Below are 17,271 nucleotides of genomic sequence, written 5' to 3'. Positions count from 1 at the left end.
AGGTCGTTGCGCGCGAGTGTGTGTGTAGGTGTGTGTGTCCAAGTGGCCCGGAAGACCATTGTCACCAACAGGATAGTCGGGTTTGCTACGTATGGGATTGTACCGGATAGCCTCTGAAACCCGACAAGCAAGGGAAGGGGAGGAGTCATCGGTTTAGGCCTCACGAGCCAGTTCTCAGACGTAAAAAAGTTCGTATGATGAATGCCGGACTGCCGAGGGATGGTCCGCAAAGTTTGTGAATTGGCCCATGGTTCCAGCCGATCCGACTAGGGATTACTCTGCTTACTCGATAGCAAGCTGCCGTGGCGGGTAGCAGGGCTACTGCCGCGATGAGGTAATCCACGAGCATCGGCCTGAGTAACAGTGGTGTGTCTGGAATTGATAAAGACCGGGGGCGCGAAAGAGAGGAAGAGTGAGAGAGTTGTGCTGCCAGGGTTGTTGGTCTAGATGCCTGGCGTGATAGGGCTGCCCTGAGACGGAGGAGTTGGAGATGGATCGGAGCGATGCGAACTGCCGGGAAAGCGGGAACGAAGCCATGCTGCGACTTTGACGGGCGATGGGCGTAAAGGAAAGGAATTGGACAGGGTGGGCGATATAGCATTGAGCTCTATCGGGTTTGAGTTGCGCTCAAACGACGCTCACCGTCTCAGCGTGGTCGGAGGTTTTCCCCAGCCTTTTTGATGGGGTGCGCCGGTGGCTTTTGCTGAAACGGTTCTCACTGGTGGCCCAGAGGGCGAATGGGGCCATGCCGGAGTTTTGGCGAAAACGGGATAGCCGGGGCCGGAAGGCAGGGATCTCGGCTAAAAGGGAGGTGCCCCCCCGCTACGAAGGATCTGATTGGGGGAGGGGGAAGAAGAAGAAGAAGAAGAAGAAGAAGAAGAAAAAAAGAAACCGTAAGGCTAAGTAGAGTATCTGTACAGAGGGCGGATTCCACTGTTAGGTGACCTGCTCCCATGAGGCGTCACAGGGCGGTCTCGAAGCGCCGCCAAGACCAGGTCCGGCGGCTGCTTCAGATATCAGATGCGTCGGCGATCTGTGCAGACAAGCAGAGCAGTCATAGATAGACTCATGGCATTGCCGCCGAGTTATCTCCCCGTTGCGCTGCATCAGACACTTGCCCCAGCCTTGGAGCGGCTCTCCTTTAGATGTCCTATCATGCCAGCTCCGCCATCGTGGTTTCGAAGCATCCGGCCACCTCGGCGTTGCGGAAGCTGAGGCTTCTTGTTTTTTCTTTCCTCTTTCATTTTCTTTTTTCGACACGTCTCATGTCGGTGTCCGGGAGCCGGGGACAGGTTGAGGTCCCGGCGGGCCGGCTCGGGTTTCGTGGTTGTGTTGGAATTTTTCATTGTGTTACTGCAGAGCAGTGGCTGTCTTACCTAGGTGGGTAGGCATACGCGACGGGTTGGTCGTCACGCAATGCAATTCCGATAACTGCAGTGGGTTGTGCAATGGTTTTCCCTATTCCTTTTGTTCTTTTGTTTTTATTTTATCGTCATCGCCATAGGCCTAACGAGATCTATCTAAAAGATGGGAGGACGTTGGCCGGAGCCCGAGTCAGTTCCATTGCCCAACCAAACGCCCAGGCTTGGCTGTGTCTCTTGGTCGAGGGGAGCGGGTTGGGCCAGTGAAAACGCGCCAAATGTTGCCGTTTTGTTCGGCAACCTCTTGCCGGATCTCACGCGGGAGATGTTCATCAACTCTCCTCTCTCAAACTCAATCCTCAATCAGGCAGGTAGGGTTGTTTTCATTATGCCAATGGCAAGCGACTCCCTCGTGTTATTTGTCCCGGCCAGATTGTTGCGAAGGGAGGGGGGGGGGGGGGGGGGGGGGGCAAAAGAAGTACCCTCGATCTAATAGGCACTGCCTATCTACACAATAATGACACCCGACGGGCAGGAGGGTGAAGGATAAAAGACTGCATATATATAAATGGCGGAAAAGGTTGAGAGAATGAAGCGCTGGGTAAGTAAGTTTATCTCGTCAAGTCAAAGCCGGAGGAATCCCAAGAGTGTCAGGGCCCGCTCGGCTGCCTTTTGATACCATGTTAGGGAAGTAGCTCTCCACCCGGTTTTAGGTGCGGGTACATTTTTCTACATGGGCTCCAAGTCTCCAAGTCTCCAAGTCTCCAAGTCTCCAGGTCTCCGAGTTCCCCTTGCTTGGATTCTTTCCGCGGACAAAAAGAAAACTGGCCATTTCCAGGACAAGTCGGCGACAAGACGAGACTAATAAACCCATTGGCATTCTTGGTGTGGCCTGCTTTTAGCCTCGTGGTGCCGTGGCATGTCTAGAATCAGATCAGGTTCATCTCAGGTTGTCTGTCGCTGGCTTCAGCGCTTTTCTCGCCGTGTATCGATGCGCCCGCCCTGTGAAGCAACCGGACCATGCGCATCTTGCGTATGCCATCTGCTTGTTGCCGCGCCATATTTTGCCCTGCCATAATGCATACTGTTGCCGTACGGATCCTGCACTTTAGTTCTGCTGTGCCTCAATTGCGGCTCTGTCCACCGTCGTCGGGCCCAATCCCGTCCCGTTCCCCCCCATATATCTATTGTTACACGGAGAAACTGTGGCTTGTCTTATCAGCAGCAGCGCCTGGTTGCAATCGTCTTATCCTGTCCCATGTCTGCTACAGCTGACCAACCCCGGGGCCCGGGCTGGCCTGTGTCGCTGTGACTGAGACCGACCTCCGCTGTTCCCCTCTCCACATTCGTCTTGGCGCTCGTGAATTCTCCATTTGGGTGGATCGGGTACTTCTTCCTCCCGGCCTTCCATCACCAAGGCCACAAGTACCGCTGTGCCGCCATCGGCTCACCTGCCGTACTTCTGGCTGGCCCGCCACTGCGTTCCCATCCCTTCCGGAGCCTTTGTCTCTTCCCTCTCCCTCAACCATATCACAACCCACTACCACCGACCGCCGCCGCCGCCATTGTCGTCAACGATTGTGCCAACCTCCCACCCGCATCTCACCGCACAAGACAACCAACCAGAAGATCACGACAAGGACGAAACCCGCACATTTCCCCCTCGCCAACTCAGCTGAAGGCTCATTTCCCGCGGCCATCTTCCGTTTGACACCCGACGATCAAATCTTGGAGGGAGCATATCCATCTGATATTCACGATTCTGGGGAAATGTGACACGCCAATCCCCCTCTTCCTCCAACAACGGCCTGCCAGCGAGCGAGCCCGAACACTCCGACCTGTCCTGCAATCGACCGCATCGCACTGCCTGCTCGTTGTGTTCCCTCTCTCGTCATACACCTAGTTACCGCATTTGCCCGTCGCCGACGCTTCTTTCTACTTCCACACTCGCCCGTCATCCGAAACCCCGTTCCTCTCCTCCCAATTCCGCGGCCAGCGACGTTGACCGTCGTGAGAACCTGACAAGAAGGAGTGGACAGAGGAATTAAGATGGCGTCTATGCTGCTACGGAGTTTGGCGTACGCCGCTGTCGTCGCCGTGTCCCATGCCGTCACCATCACTCCCGAAAACGAAATCCCTTCGTGGAGCCAGAGGTCGGCCATGCAGATGTCGCTGTCGACAACCGTCGGGGCCCTGCCACTGACCTTTATTGTCATGCCGTCCACTGAGAGCCTGGGTCTGAATCAGACCGACAGGGCCCGCGGGGTACGATTGCAACCATCATCGTCTTGACGGACCTTCATTTGTCCGTCTGTGCAAACCCGCTCCTCTGCTAACATGCACCCCAGGCAATCCACATCGATGGCGCCATCATTCCTACTACTTCTTCGAACTACAATTCGGTCGATGGGGGCGAGGTGGCTTATCTATCCTGCGACACACCTGATGGAGGGGGCTTCATTAGCCCGAGTATGATGTTGGCCACCCTGATGGAAAACAGGCCAAAAGCAATCGTCCTGTACACCACCGTCGGAAACTGGTGCGCGCTGTCATCAAGCACGGAACTACCCTATTACTCGATATTTACGATGGCGGACGGTGCGGATTCCCAGCAGGCCCTGCGCATTCTGAACAGTACGACAGAGAATGAACGGATGAGGGTCATCATCACTGGCAATGCGACAGGAAACACGGGCGAAGGAGGGAACGGCGGAGGCGGTAACAACTCGGCTGTCGCCATGAGCATTCTGTACAGCATTACGGGTTTGATAACGCTGCTCTTCCTGATCATCATCGCAACAGGCGCCGTGAGGGCTCACCGATACCCGGAGAGGTATGGGCCGAGGAGTGGATTCAATGGTCGCCCTCGTCAGAGTCGTGCGAAAGGCCTCGCTCGCGCCGTTCTTGACACTTTGCCCATTGTCAAGTTTGGCGAACGGCAGGAGGCCATGAAGCCGGACCCCAACATGGAATTGGAGAGCGCAACAAACGTCCCCACGAATGACCGAAGCGTCGAGAGCCGAGGCGAAGACGCAGAGCCGGGCACCGTTCCGGTCAACGTCAAGAACGCGGAGGCGACAACGACGACCACTACAATGGGTCATACGGGGATGGGCGATGCGACAAAAACCACAGCTGGTGCCGTGGCCGCTACTACTACTGACGCGGCCGGTTCCAGTAACCCTGAATGTAACCCTGAATCCGGTTGGCAGGAGGACGAGAACCTTGGTTGCTCCATCTGCACAGAAGACTTCACTGTTGGCGAAGACGTGCGGGTGTTACCCTGCAACCACAAGTTCCACCCCAACTGCGTTGATCCGTGGCTGGTTAACGTGTCGGGCACATGCCCCCTGTGGTGAGTGACCGGCATTCATTTTGTGCTGACCTATATACGCCGATGCTTTGATAACACCTCTCGGATTAACGGTTGGGCGTTGAGCTAACGTAAATCTCCAGCCGTCTCGATCTTCGTCCCCAGGGCGAGACTGAAAACACCAGTGGTGAGCTCCCGCCGCCACTTGAGTTAGATGGGCATGAGAGCGATGGGTCGTCTACCTCGCAAAGGCGGAGGACGCGACTATTCGACCTCAATAGACTGAGGAACGCATCGCCGGAGGAGCGCATCCAGGCCCTTCGACAGTACCGCACGCAACACCAAGTTCACGGCGTCCCGGCGGGCTCGGCTGAGTTTGAGCATGATGACAGAAACGATAGAAGTCGTAGAGCCAGATTAGCCGACAAGCTGCGCGACAAGTTCCGTATCCGAACGGGACCGCAGTCCTGAGCCGTCGCTACACAGTAATGTGTGCTATTGAAGAGCGTATGGCCTGGCGGGTAAAGCCGTCGAAAGCTTGGAGGAAGAACGAATGGAACGAAACAACGAGCGAAACAGCATATCATCACGGATATCGATGACTGAGGAGAGACCTGGGCCACAGGCATCAAACCAGGCCAGGGTGGGTCTCTTGAGATTTTCACTTCGATTCTTGTCGAATAGACATTGGCGTTCATGGGCACCAAACCATATTGGGCCGGATACATCGGGCAGCATTGCAAGGCGTTAGGCGGGGAATGAGAGCACAGCGAATCCGTGTCGCCGGCAAGTGCTGGCCTTTTCAGCCGTGAGCGAAGGCGACTGAGACTGCTGGCCAAACACTGGGAATGAACGGGACTGCCTTGGCATGTTGGTCATAGGCCAGATTCGTCACAAAGGCGGCTTCCTCAACGGTACGCGATGGCAGTGAACAAAGGCGTCAACACACAACCATCATTATCAACATCCACAGCATTTTGAATCGAGGAACCATGGCGTTTTCATCCAACGAAGGGGGGGGTTCATGGCATTCGGGTCTAGGGCAAGTATCACGTAGCATAGACAATAGTTGAATGACGATCTGAGTTTTACCTGGCTCGATGAGCGACCTGTGTTTTACACATTTCGCACTATCACACAGGGCTTGGTTTGATTCACCCCAAGAGTCAGAGGTTTGCCCAAGTAGGTGATGATTAAGAGGACTAGGGGACCAGCAAACGCCAACGAGGGTGGAACCCATGCGGTGGGTACTGTAGCTTGGAGGAGGGAGCTTCCAGAGCCCGGCAGAGTCGAGCGTCAACGGGAAAATGCTGCGTAGAGGTGAAAAGGAGCTGGGCCACCACGCGAGCCTGCGAGATGGCCTAGTGGCCAGTGGGAGTCGGCGTTTCCTTCGTTACCTCCGCGCCGACGCTAGCGACGGAGCAGATGGAGGAGAAGAAACGCATAAAATCTCACGTTGCTTCGATCTGCAAAGGGAATCAACTTTCTGCCAGCGGACGTCTGAAGATCCGAGCCGCTGGTCAGGTGGGAGGGTGTTGTGGTTCCCACGCCGTGGCGGATGACGAGATCGCCTTGTTGGGCAGACGCCCAATCCTGTCTTGTTCGGGGGAAAAAGACACACCGCCGGCGGTCCCATCTGAGAAGACCGAAAATGGCATCGATATTGGTTAATATGAGGTGAAAGGAGGGAGGTACATCGATGTTTGGCGACGCTTAAAGCCATTGTAGGCAATTGAGATTCTGCGGCTCGGCGGGTTCAGCCTGAAGTGTTTCTGGTAAGTGGACTTTGTTGCAGCATTGAAATGAAGTCATCGTGGTCGATTGGGGGATTCGCGGCTGGATAGCGGCCAGCTGGCCGGTGACGAACCCCACCTGGCTCGCCGAGAGATGGACTATGTGGCCTCAAGGCGGTACTGCCATTAAATGAAACCGACGACGGGCCAAAATATCGCGGGCCTCGTGACGGTAATATCCATCCGGTTCCTAAACCTGGGCCTCTCTGTCTTGTCCGCTAATGAGAAGACGCGGGTGTATCTTTAGTCTGAGGCAAGCATGGACGCCCAGCACCGGACTACGTGGCGGCGGCGGCGACTCGTGGCCGGATGGGTTAAGAATGATTCTCGGTTGTTCTCGAGGACATGGGGGGTGGATGGGCGAGCCGGGTCGTCGCTCGCGCTGCCGGACGGGGGACTGGGCGCCACGGAAGCACTGATGTCTGCGGGACCCCCGGGAGACAAAGGAGGGAGCGCCTCAGGATCTTGGGACCTCTGGCGCTAGAGAGCAATCGCGAAAGAATGATTTCCGGTGTGCTGGGATTCCTCGGTGGGGGAGCTAACAAAGCCACCGCAGTAGGATCTGACAGGGTCGGCTCCGGCTGAGGGTACATATGGTCAGAACGGCCAACGACATTCGCTCAGTGACTTCATGAATGGAAGTGCCCGTACACTTACAACAGATTGGGGGCGATTCCTTCGGCGTCCAGATTCTGCGAGTCCCCGAGGAATCTTTATGTCTTTGGTGTTGGGGAGGGAGAAGCCGGATCATCCCTTTGCAAAGCAGCCGAAGTGTCTGTTCCGTCCGTCAGCCCCTTTCGGGTCGACTTTATCAAAGACGGCAACGTGGCACGTGAGGGCGTTTACTGTGGAGCGTCGGGAGGTGGCGAGCAGAAGCATCGAGAACTTTTGGGACGGAGAGGACCTCGCCCACGTGCGGATTTGCCCATTCATGGGGCGGACCGAAAAGGGACAAACAAGATCGTATGCTCGTCCGGACCGCCGATCTTGGCTTTCGACTAGAGACCTGCCCTGCCAGAGTGCGGTTGTGCACACCACAAAGGGGCTTCGATTGGCATTCGTACGCAATGTGCCAAAGGGCCACCAAGCTGACGTTGAGGGCTACGTCGTGGTCAAGGTTGCAAGTAGTATGGCGTTTGTAGATGGATGGATGGCATCGTAGTTTCTCGCAGGCCAGCATCGCGCCTCTGACCTCACGACAATTGCAACGTACATGGGTTTACTAGGTACCTCCTACCTGTGTACACTACCTATGAATACACACTATGAATACAGGCCGTCGTTCCATCGCTGGTGGTCGCCCTGCGCTTCTTGGCCTGGGGAAACGATAGGACACGGACCCCCCGTGTTCACTCCGCGGCGAGCGGGAAATAACCGGGGCCCTATTTCGTTTCCCATTCCGTGGACTAGGCCGCGGGTGCCGCATTTGGGACCGCGCCCGGACCTCTGACGGGGTGGTCCATTCTATTGGGGATGTCTCATTGGTTCACTCGCATTGTGGAGAAGACATTGATCCAACGGCGAGCAATAGAAGGGAGGTAGTAATTGCCCAATCGGCCACTATCCTTACTTCCCTAGGCTCACAGCTGCCTTGTCTGTCCTCTCTCAGTCTTTCAGCATCTCCTCGATACCTGCGGCTTGATACATTGGACTCGGGACACAACGCATCCCACCACCTCTGTGAGCTACGCAGCGTACATCTGCGTGTTTCCTCGCCGTTTGGCAACTGCAGCCACATCTATTCGCTCCGGGTTGAGCACGTCGGATTGCACACGGGATTTGCGTCGCCTTCTGTGCAGCATGGCATTCACTCGACTGCGGCCCTCAGCTCGGGCCCCCTTGCCCTTGGGGACATGCCCAATTTTACTTGTTTAATACCCCCCGTCCGAATTGCAGCAGCAAGCCCGTGTTTCCCGCTACACTGCACAACACACACGTCCCAAACACTCCGCTGCCGCCTCGAGACGTACACGACGCCTCGTGATTTCCTGGAGTTGGGAAAACTCCAAGCTGGCCGACGTAAAGGGACCGCTGCCGCGACCTGCAGCAAGGACCCCTAGCGACGGCTGTGCTGTTGTCGGTGCTAAACTTGCGCGAGCGCTTCGTGTCTCATCACGTCCCGGCCGGCAACCACATCTCAGCCATCAGACCGAGCCAGTCTATACCTTCCCCGGCCTTGATCGATACTTGAGTGGTTAAACAGCGCCGGAAGGTGTCTCCGCCGTTTTCAATCACTCGGCTCCCGCCCGGGTCTTTTTTCTTTCTTTTTTTTTCGCACGTCCTTTTTGGCATGGAGCGGCCACCCTGATGCCACGAGACCGCTCGACCGCTCGACCGCCACGGCGGGCAGGAACTCTTGGCGCCTCGACCTAGCGCCTTCGCATGACCATCAATGACACCCAGCCGGCCGGCAAGCGTGGGCAGCCAAAGCAAGAAGTTCGTAATTGGCACGAACAATTGGGTCGGAGGGTGCCGGATGTCATACATACAGCTCAAACAATCGACAGAACTCTAGTCGGCGAGATGATGCACGATGCACGATGCCCGCCCTCTGCCCGGGCTCCAACCGAAGCAAAATCTGGGCAATTGAACTTGGTCGTCATTATGACACATGGTGAGCCAACGGGCTATCACATATCCGACCTTCCGTTTGTTCCTCCCACGCTCTTTTCTGGCTATTTTGCCCTCTTGACCGTCCCATAGTATGAGCCGAACTGTAACTCTTCCGGGCCCTCTGAGAAGGAGGGAGGGGAGCGCATTTGCCGTTTTCTCCAACTGACCTATCGGCGCGGCGAACTCGGCAGCAAAACTCAGCAGTCGGCCACTAGGCCGTGGTGGCCGTGGTGGCCAAGCGGCTACAACAAGCTCGTGGAAACCAGATAAACCAAACCGGTCCCACTCCGGCTCTATATTTACCGGGAAAGCAAGCATCAGGACCTGGCGAGTGGCACTAGGGACAGAAGCGGGTGTTCCACTCCCAGCTCCGTGTTTGACGATGGACTTGGCCTGGAGGCTTCGTTTTCTCCTCGGCCCAAGACTTCTTTTGTCGGAGTGTACAGCACTCTTTTCCCTCCTGCTTCCGGGACATGGAAATGACGACAGCGGGAACTGTCATTGAGATACAGAGTACATGCCGGCCTTTTCCATTGACTAGGTAGTTGGCATGCATGTGCACGGTCTCTCGCAACGAGGACGTGCTCAGCGGGCAAGATGTACGTCGCTTGTCAGAGGCGTGCAGGGAATTTCGAGGAAAGGGCCCATGCTACATATCTTCTTGCAAGCGGTAAGCACTGGAGACGAGACTGGCAAACTTGCAGAGCTTGCGGAGGTAGCATAAGGTATGTGATGAATGCTGGGTAAATCCCCTTAATACGCCTGGTGGACGGGGTGATTTAGGCCCAAAAGGTTCGTGCACGTACGGAGCTGGTTGGTTCAAGGGCCTGATCGGCAGCCAGATTCGACCATGGAACCCCCTGTCCCGTTGCGGAGTGCCAGCCAGAGTCGCACTTTTGGCACCATCTTGGAAGGCAGAGGAGAGCCTAATCCCCCTTCAGGCCAGGCGACTACCAACCTAACCTACTTACCAACTAGGACGACCGTGCCTCCGCGGGCTTTCATTGGCGTATAGGCTTTCCTCTCATCTTCCACCACCAATTACCACCCACCGGACGCTCGGTCAACCGCTCTTCTTGTCTCGGATTTTGCTGACTATGGCAGGCAAAAGTAAAATACAGGCCCAAGGCAAGGCCCAGCGTATGGCAGGGAGAGAGGGAGCGCGCGAGAGAGGAGGACACTTCGGCTTAGAGTTTCCTCCTCGGAACAGTTATGCCCCTCCACCTCGACTCAGTCGTCTCGGGGTTCCGTCCCGTCCAGTCGCCGTGGCATGCGCTTGACGACGAAACATTTCTTTCTTCGTGCTACCGTTTCCTGCAGTCACCTGTGTCTGGGAGCGTTACCCGTCCCCCAACAAGACTTTACAACCGTCGTGGGCTTTACCTCTCCGTTTTACTACCCGTCGATGCTTGGTGGGTGAGCTTGTTCTTGCTTGGGCATGTCTCTCCGCCCCAAATCCTTCACCTCCCCCCTTGCCTCCAACCGACCGCACACTTACATCTCCTTACACACATGCGCGCTCACGCTCGAGAGTACGGCACCGTTTCTTCCACAAACATACGTACTATTTTATTCCAGCTCCCTTCCTTGGTGGCTTGCGTCAGAGGGAGAGAAACTGGGGCGGGACTCACTAATAACCCGAGCTTACCTTGTCGTACCTACATGAAGACTCGCTTCTCAGTGTAAGTTGACGTTTGTTGGTACTTTTCCAGCGCCGTCGCCTTCACCACTTTTCGATTTCTGTAATAGCCAACGCCTGGCTCGTGGCTTTTCCCCCGAGTCAACAAGCTGCGGCCGGAATCCGTACGGCGGCTTCCACCCCGCCAGGAGGAAACCAAATAACGGGAACGCCCTTGAAATCATGCCAAGTGAGCCCGAATCTTATGTCGATGTCAACCGCCCAGTTGGAAGACTCCATTGAAGGGCGTAGCGTACTAAACCCGAGAAGGGCATAGAGGAAGAACAAGAAGCAAGAAAGGACAGGCGGATGAGTCTGCCTTTCCCCCTTACATCTAGCGTGTCGATTCTCCCTCCATCAATGCAGCAGCAGCACTGGCTTGCTGTATGTACCTTGCCCCCCCCCCCCCCCCTTCTCCCGTCTTCCTGCACGCACCCTTCCATCACCTGTTGGACGAAACTTTAAGACGATTGTCCAACGCCCCCTCATCCCAGACGTTGCGAGACATGAGGTAGCTCGGACACCAGTCCCGTCGACTTCTCTCTCTCTCTCTTTTTCTCTCTCTCGCCCTGTTCTAGCTTTACTGGGGTTCGTCTTGGTATATAGTTCTCCTTCTCCCCTTGACACCCCCGTCACTCTGGACCCCTTCTCATGTCAGAAGATCGTGACCGCAAATCCTCATCGACCAAGCGATCCCTCGGTCCTGGGAAATCATGGCTCCAACTGTAGAAGTGATTCCACGGGCAGACCCCGCTGGTCTGCACGCGACGGAGCCCTTGGGGGGCACGATTATGAGCGTCATCATCTGTCTCCTTTCCATCAGCATCATCTCCGCCTTCTTGGGTAGGTGACCACGATCATGGGTTGGGAAAGCGACTCGGTTGGGGGCGCAGAAATAATGTACTGACGAAAAACGAATAGCCCAGAGGAGTGCGGCGCTGAAGAACTGGAGGAGGATACCATTCGTGGTGTGGCGTAAGCGTTTACCTGCTCGATACCTTTGGCACACCCCACGATGCTAACAAGGAAGCAGTCGTGCTCGCCGTCTATGTCGACTCGTATCTCTTCGTCTTCGTAACGGCGATACTCCAGTTCGCCCTCGGCGTCAACACCAACATCCAGATCTGCGATGGCGCCATTCTCCTATGCCTGGTCTGCTACATCACGACAAAAGTGTTGATCTACCTGTTTCTGGTCGAGAAGGCGGTGCGTGTTTCCATCTCTACGCCATGGCAATATTGGGGCAGCCGAGCTAACAAACATCACGGTAGCACATCATCCGAGGAGCGACGAAATCGCGGCTCAAGTCGAAGCTCTACATCTTCAACTCGTTTGGCATGTTGGGTGTCTACACCGTCATAGCCATCTTCAACTTTATCTTGTAGGCCAACTCGAATGCTACCCCTTTCCTGGAAGCCGTGACAGCTGACGACGGCGAAGCCGCATCACACGTATCGACGACGGACAATGCTACATCGGAATGCAGAAGGTGTCAATGATTCCTCTCATCTCTTTTGATGCTGTCGTCAACATCTATCTTACCATTTTGTTTCTCATCCCCCTCAAGAGTAAGGCCGGCCTGTTACCACAAGATGACACTCAGCGAAGCTTACCTTTTCGCAGGTCTTTACTCATTCAAACACTTCCCCAAAACCCCTGCAAACATTCGACTTAGGACAGTCGCGCTCCGTACCTTTATTGGTGCCCTGTGTACTCTCACCAGCAGCATTGTGTGAGTCCGGGGATGGCCTTACCAAGTTTAAGCTCAAAGTTTCTGACTCGCCCTAGTAACCTGACCGTACTGATGGTCCTCAACGGCGAACCCGGCTGGGTTTGCCTCATGTGCTGTAATAGCGATAGTCTGTCAACCATCGTACCCCCACATCCCTGCTCGCATAGCTAACTGTTCCTGCAGTCCTCTTCTCGGCCATAGTCGTCCAATGGGTGACTAACAAGGACAATGTTGCGACCCAGGGCTCGTCGGGGGCCGGTTCCCGCAACGAGCTATTCACCGAGGACTTCCGTCGCCCGGATGGGAATCCTCCGTATTCACCACACCTCGCGTCGAGCCAAAAGCACGTTATGGACGATATGGGCGAGATCTCCCTAAGCAACTCGACACCCTCCGATTTTCCCAACAGCGACAAGACCTCATCCGAAGCAGAAGGTGCGCGGCGAACGTCTTCGACCGGCTCGGTGGCGGGGAGCGGCGTTGTGGTCACGACAACGATTAAACGAGAATCGAAGCCTACACCAGCCATTTTCGAAGAGATGATCATCGAGGACGGCTACGCAGATTCGGACGGATCCCGGCGGATGAGCGAGCGCCAGACCGACTTTGACCGTTACGTCAGGGGCTCGCGGACGAAAATAACGGCCGGCGATCGGAATTGAGGTTCCAAGAAAGGAAATCTCGATAGGTAACGGCATCATATCTCAGAGAGTCGGCACTCTCTCCTGGCGCAAAACGGAGTAGGGGAAGGACAACATCACATACAATCGTGGCGCAATAACGGTCTGCTTTTTCAGGGGGGACGGGCAGGGATTTCGGACTGCCCTTACGGGGGTTCTAGGACGAAAAGGAACTGGCATATTTTCTTCTTCTCTTTTTCACTGTGATATCACACACCACGATGGACTCCATCGGGAAGGCAAGCTTGGAGAGTTGGAGTTTTCTCATCATTACTATTATTGTCACCATCCATACACATGGGTCAAGGTAAAAACGACGGATCTACACACACATTTGACGGACTGGCTTTGGCGGCTTAGAACCACGGGAAATCCTCTTGACGGGGGACATCATCAACGGGACCTCTTACATCAACGGGGGAAACTTTCACGAGTAGTATTTCTGCACAGAGACAGCAGCAGGCTTGTTCGGGAGGATGGTATATCCGAAATGTCAATCTCGGCTTCTTGTTTTCCTTTCTTTTTTTTTTCTGCATAAGAAAGAGACCGGGGGTAACATCATAGGAGTACGTACCTAGGAATAGGTAGTAGGCCAAATTCACAGCAGTCGTTGCTGAATCACGGAGACCAAGCCCATGTCACACATTAACGACGATCGCATTGTTCTGCGCGGACTGCAGCTAGAGAGTTACAAACCACACATGATGCATGGCTAAACTTTCGGAGCAACTGGGTTTACTGAGTAGTGCACAGTTGGACCCGTGAAGTCCACGTCGCCCGCGCGACCCCTCGCCGCGATCTCGATCGGATAGCCCAGTCCCATCTCCGGACGACTGGGTTTTGTCCTCGCGGCGTGGATTTACCGGACGGTTGGGACACGAGAAGCCGAGAAGTCGAGAAGCCGGGTGAAAAGGCCACGGCAGACTGACGGTTCTCGATGATGGGATCCATCAACCCAAGAGTAGGGCATCTACGATGTATATGAGGCAGTATGCTCTGCAGACCTCGCCACCGTTTCTTCCAAGAAACCATTGACACGGGTGGCCACGCTCCACATCCCGTGCCGAGCCTCGAGCGCTGCCCTGTATCTTGTGTGTACTGCAAACTGTTTCGCCCTTCCTGGACCGGGACTCTCGTCGCCCCCCACCACCACCACCACCCCCCCTTCCTCCCGTCCGCGACCGAACGGCCTTCCACGGCCGTTCTAGCACGGAACGTCTCACTCTCGCGGTCTCGCCTGTCGGCTTCCTACGTGCTCGAGTGGGGGATTTGAACGTGTGCGCGCATTCATGTTCGTGTGCTTGTGCAGTGTCTTGGTGGGGGTTTTTGACGTGTGTTTTGCGTCACACAACGTGGCGGGAGAGGCATGACGATTCCAAAGCGCGCGGGCTTTCGCACATTGCCGTTGATTTATCTCTCTTTCTCCCTCCCTCTCTCCCTCTTCATGTCTCTCTTTCTCGCGTTCCCACGTGGGCTTCTTCCCTGACATGTCCTGTGCCCTCGCCCCCCTCGGGCTTGCCACGTCCATGGCGACGAGAGACATGGCATTGTGGGTTGAACTGCCGACCAGGGAGAAAGGGGAACATCTAGTTTTCCCTCTTATGCGTGTTTGCTTCTGGTCTCGACACGTGTATCTCGGCCGTTCCTATGGCGCGATCTTCCCGTCCTTTGAACTTTGACGTCTTTGGACTGTGCGAGCTCAGGCTCGGTCGGACCTTACCTTGGAACACGGAAGGGCACCTCGTGTTTCCTTCGACGTTGCCCCTTCATTGAACTTCTCGTGAAAGAAAGCTGTTTGTTATTTCCCACGTCCCGTTGTCGAGACTGGGCCCTGCTTCCACAACCGGCCCCACCCCCCACAAAGCATGTTAAACCCACGGATCCCTTACCGCATTCCGGGAGTCCGGGAAGCCTTGTTGGTTTTCCCTGTCTTAGCTCTCCCCGCCGCTTATCCACCTCGGATATGTGCTCCGCTGCGGATGTCGTTTCCCGTGGGGCTAATGTGATGTGGTGTGTGTGTTTTGTGTGCAGAAAGGGGACCAGCGGGCCTTGAAGAGGCATAACCCATGAAGAAGGACCTGAATAGAGTTGGCAGAGGTACATCGTAGAGAGGCAACAAGGGTAACCGACCTGCTTGTACCTGTAGAAGAGCTTGCAAGGTCTCCGAGTCAGAGAAGCTCGACTGGGATTTGGTTCTTGACTCTGGCTGATACAGTACGTAAGTATAATGGGATTCTTCCGAATTCCAATCGACCTCCCTCCCTTAGTCTCCCTGGTCTTCCTCTTATCCCCTCCTCCGTGCCGCAGCGCAAGAGACACTTTGTGGCTATCGCGGTTGCGCAGGATTTTGTGATGATTTAAGCTCGCGCCAATGCTTTGACGCTTCCATCCTCCCCAACCCACAACTTGTACCTTCGGGATTTGCCCTTACCTCCATATCCTCAGAACCGTGCGGTACTCGGGCTTTGCAAGTTTCTTAGCGAAGCACAACCCTTTCCCACCGTACCCGCCGTTTTGTACAGACACCCATATTTCACGTTTCGCGGTCTTGGCAGGAGGTCTCTTTGTATCCCCCACATCCCCCAACACAAGAGGGGAAAGGAAGAGGAAAGACGGGACGTGCTGTGTCTGTGTGACGTGGGTGACACTGACAGAATTGAACGCATTGGCGTCTCATTGGGAGGGGCGCTGAGCCGTTTCCAACATGGCGCGCACGAATCCTCCCTCCCCTTTGGCGTTTCCTTCGGTCCTTCTGCTGCCGTGCCCGCAAATGCTGATCTGTCTTCATTCAGAGCCCTGGCGTGTGTGTTGCAACCATACTTGGGGCGGTTTCTTGGTCAAAATGTCGAGAGGTCGAGGTTCTGCCCTTCCGTGACCGCCTCTCACAAGGGGTTTCGGGTCAGAAATACAATTATCACAATGGAGAACCCAAGATCCCCCTCTGGCCCCGTCTCTCGTCTTCTGTTCATGTTATTGCCGTAGTGCGACTACTGTAGCGGAGTCAGCTATATATGGACCACTTGAACACGACGGCTGTACCGAGAAACGAAAGACCCAAGGACGGGAGTATGGGTTGGGAGCCGCAATGAATGGCGCGGAGCAGGTGCCCTGTTCTTTGTGTATGTACTTTACACATGCAGTATCACGAAGAAGGTAACCCAGACGAGGTAAACACAGGGAACATCACGCGGAAAATGGTCGGACTTGACGAGACAAACTTCCAGGATAAGTATTATTGAAGCATGGATGTAAGCGGCTAGGATGGTCGACGAAGCTCTGCGCCGCCATCAGTTGTAATACAACTCACATGCCGTGGTGCTGAACACATACTTGCATGCGGCTAGTTGGAAATTTCTATAGACAGACACCTGACGATGCACGATCGTGCTTCCTAGCCGAAGCAGGAGGAGGGGTAGGGCTGGAAGAAAGCAAGCCCGCCCAATGAGCCCGGCAAACAACTATGTGAAGCTTGGGAACTTTTGCCTCCGCAATCGTTCTAGCACATCGGTCCGGATATGCACAGAAGAAGGGCAATGGAGACGCCGGGCGTTGGTTAGGAAAGTAGACAAGAAGTAAAGTACATCGTAGATAGGTCGAGTTGCAGTTGCGGTGGCAAGCATAAGCCAGCCCACAAAAGGAGACAGCGGTACGTCAGGTCAGCGCACTATGACATATCCAAAAGTAACATCTCGACACGGTCGGACGCCTCTCACACGGCGTATGAATGAGGTAACACCTCAAAAGGACCATGCGTACCTTCCTCCCGCCCCTTGGGCATTCCCCTATGCCAACAACATCGCAGAGAACATGGGGCAGGACTCTTGCTTGTGCATCTATTGTCGCTGTCTTATAACATGACCTCTTTCCCCTCTTTGCTCTGTTCCTGATAAGTTGATAACGGTAGAATGCAGGCCATGTTGCCAGATACAATACACATGGTCCTTGGAAGAGGCTCCGCTCCGCCCCACCTGGGATATCCATCCCTCGTGGGACAGTGAAGACCGGGGACGTACGATGTATGTCTGTCACGGTAACTTCCATGCAACCACCCATTATCCGGTTCAGTTCACCTGTTCCGCCTCTCTAGGTCTCTCGTTCCCC

At 55.2% G+C, this 17,271-nt stretch overlaps 3 protein-coding genes across 3 annotated transcripts; all 3 read left to right on the top strand.

Moving 5' to 3' along the window:
* Window positions 1-2,897: 2,897 nt before the first annotated feature.
* CDEST_06414 (Putative Zinc finger, RING-type) lies at window positions 2,898-5,991 on the top strand. The gene is made up of 3 exons (XM_062922573.1): window positions 2,898-3,626; window positions 3,710-4,716; window positions 4,818-5,991. The coding sequence occupies exons 1-3, from the start codon at window positions 3,411-3,413 to the stop codon at window positions 5,143-5,145; spliced, it is 1,551 nt and encodes a 516-aa protein (XP_062778624.1). The 5' UTR covers window positions 2,898-3,410; the 3' UTR covers window positions 5,146-5,991.
* A 4,533-nt stretch (window positions 5,992-10,524) lies between these two features.
* Window positions 10,525-13,674, top strand: CDEST_06413 (uncharacterized protein). Its single transcript, XM_062922572.1, has 8 exons — window positions 10,525-11,601; window positions 11,680-11,733; window positions 11,792-11,964; window positions 12,030-12,139; window positions 12,199-12,326; window positions 12,382-12,490; window positions 12,547-12,617; window positions 12,674-13,674. Exons 1-8 carry the CDS (start codon window positions 11,472-11,474, stop codon window positions 13,150-13,152), a joined length of 1,254 nt encoding a protein of 417 aa, XP_062778623.1. The 5' UTR covers window positions 10,525-11,471; the 3' UTR covers window positions 13,153-13,674.
* A 2,200-nt stretch (window positions 13,675-15,874) lies between these two features.
* On the top strand, window positions 15,875-16,327 carry CDEST_06412 (uncharacterized protein; the record flags this gene model as incomplete). The annotated part of the gene is made up of 2 exons (XM_062922571.1): window positions 15,875-16,022; window positions 16,074-16,327. 2 exons carry the CDS (start codon window positions 15,875-15,877, stop codon window positions 16,325-16,327), a joined length of 402 nt encoding a protein of 133 aa, XP_062778622.1.
* Window positions 16,328-17,271: the final 944 nt, after the last annotated feature.

The sequence above is a fragment of the Colletotrichum destructivum genome, chromosome 4 (assembly GCF_034447905.1).
Source record: "Colletotrichum destructivum chromosome 4, complete sequence".
Taxonomy (NCBI): Eukaryota; Fungi; Ascomycota; class Sordariomycetes; order Glomerellales; family Glomerellaceae; genus Colletotrichum; species Colletotrichum destructivum.
Note: the sequence above shows the minus strand (reverse complement) of the source record. Positions and strands in the feature narration are given on the sequence as shown.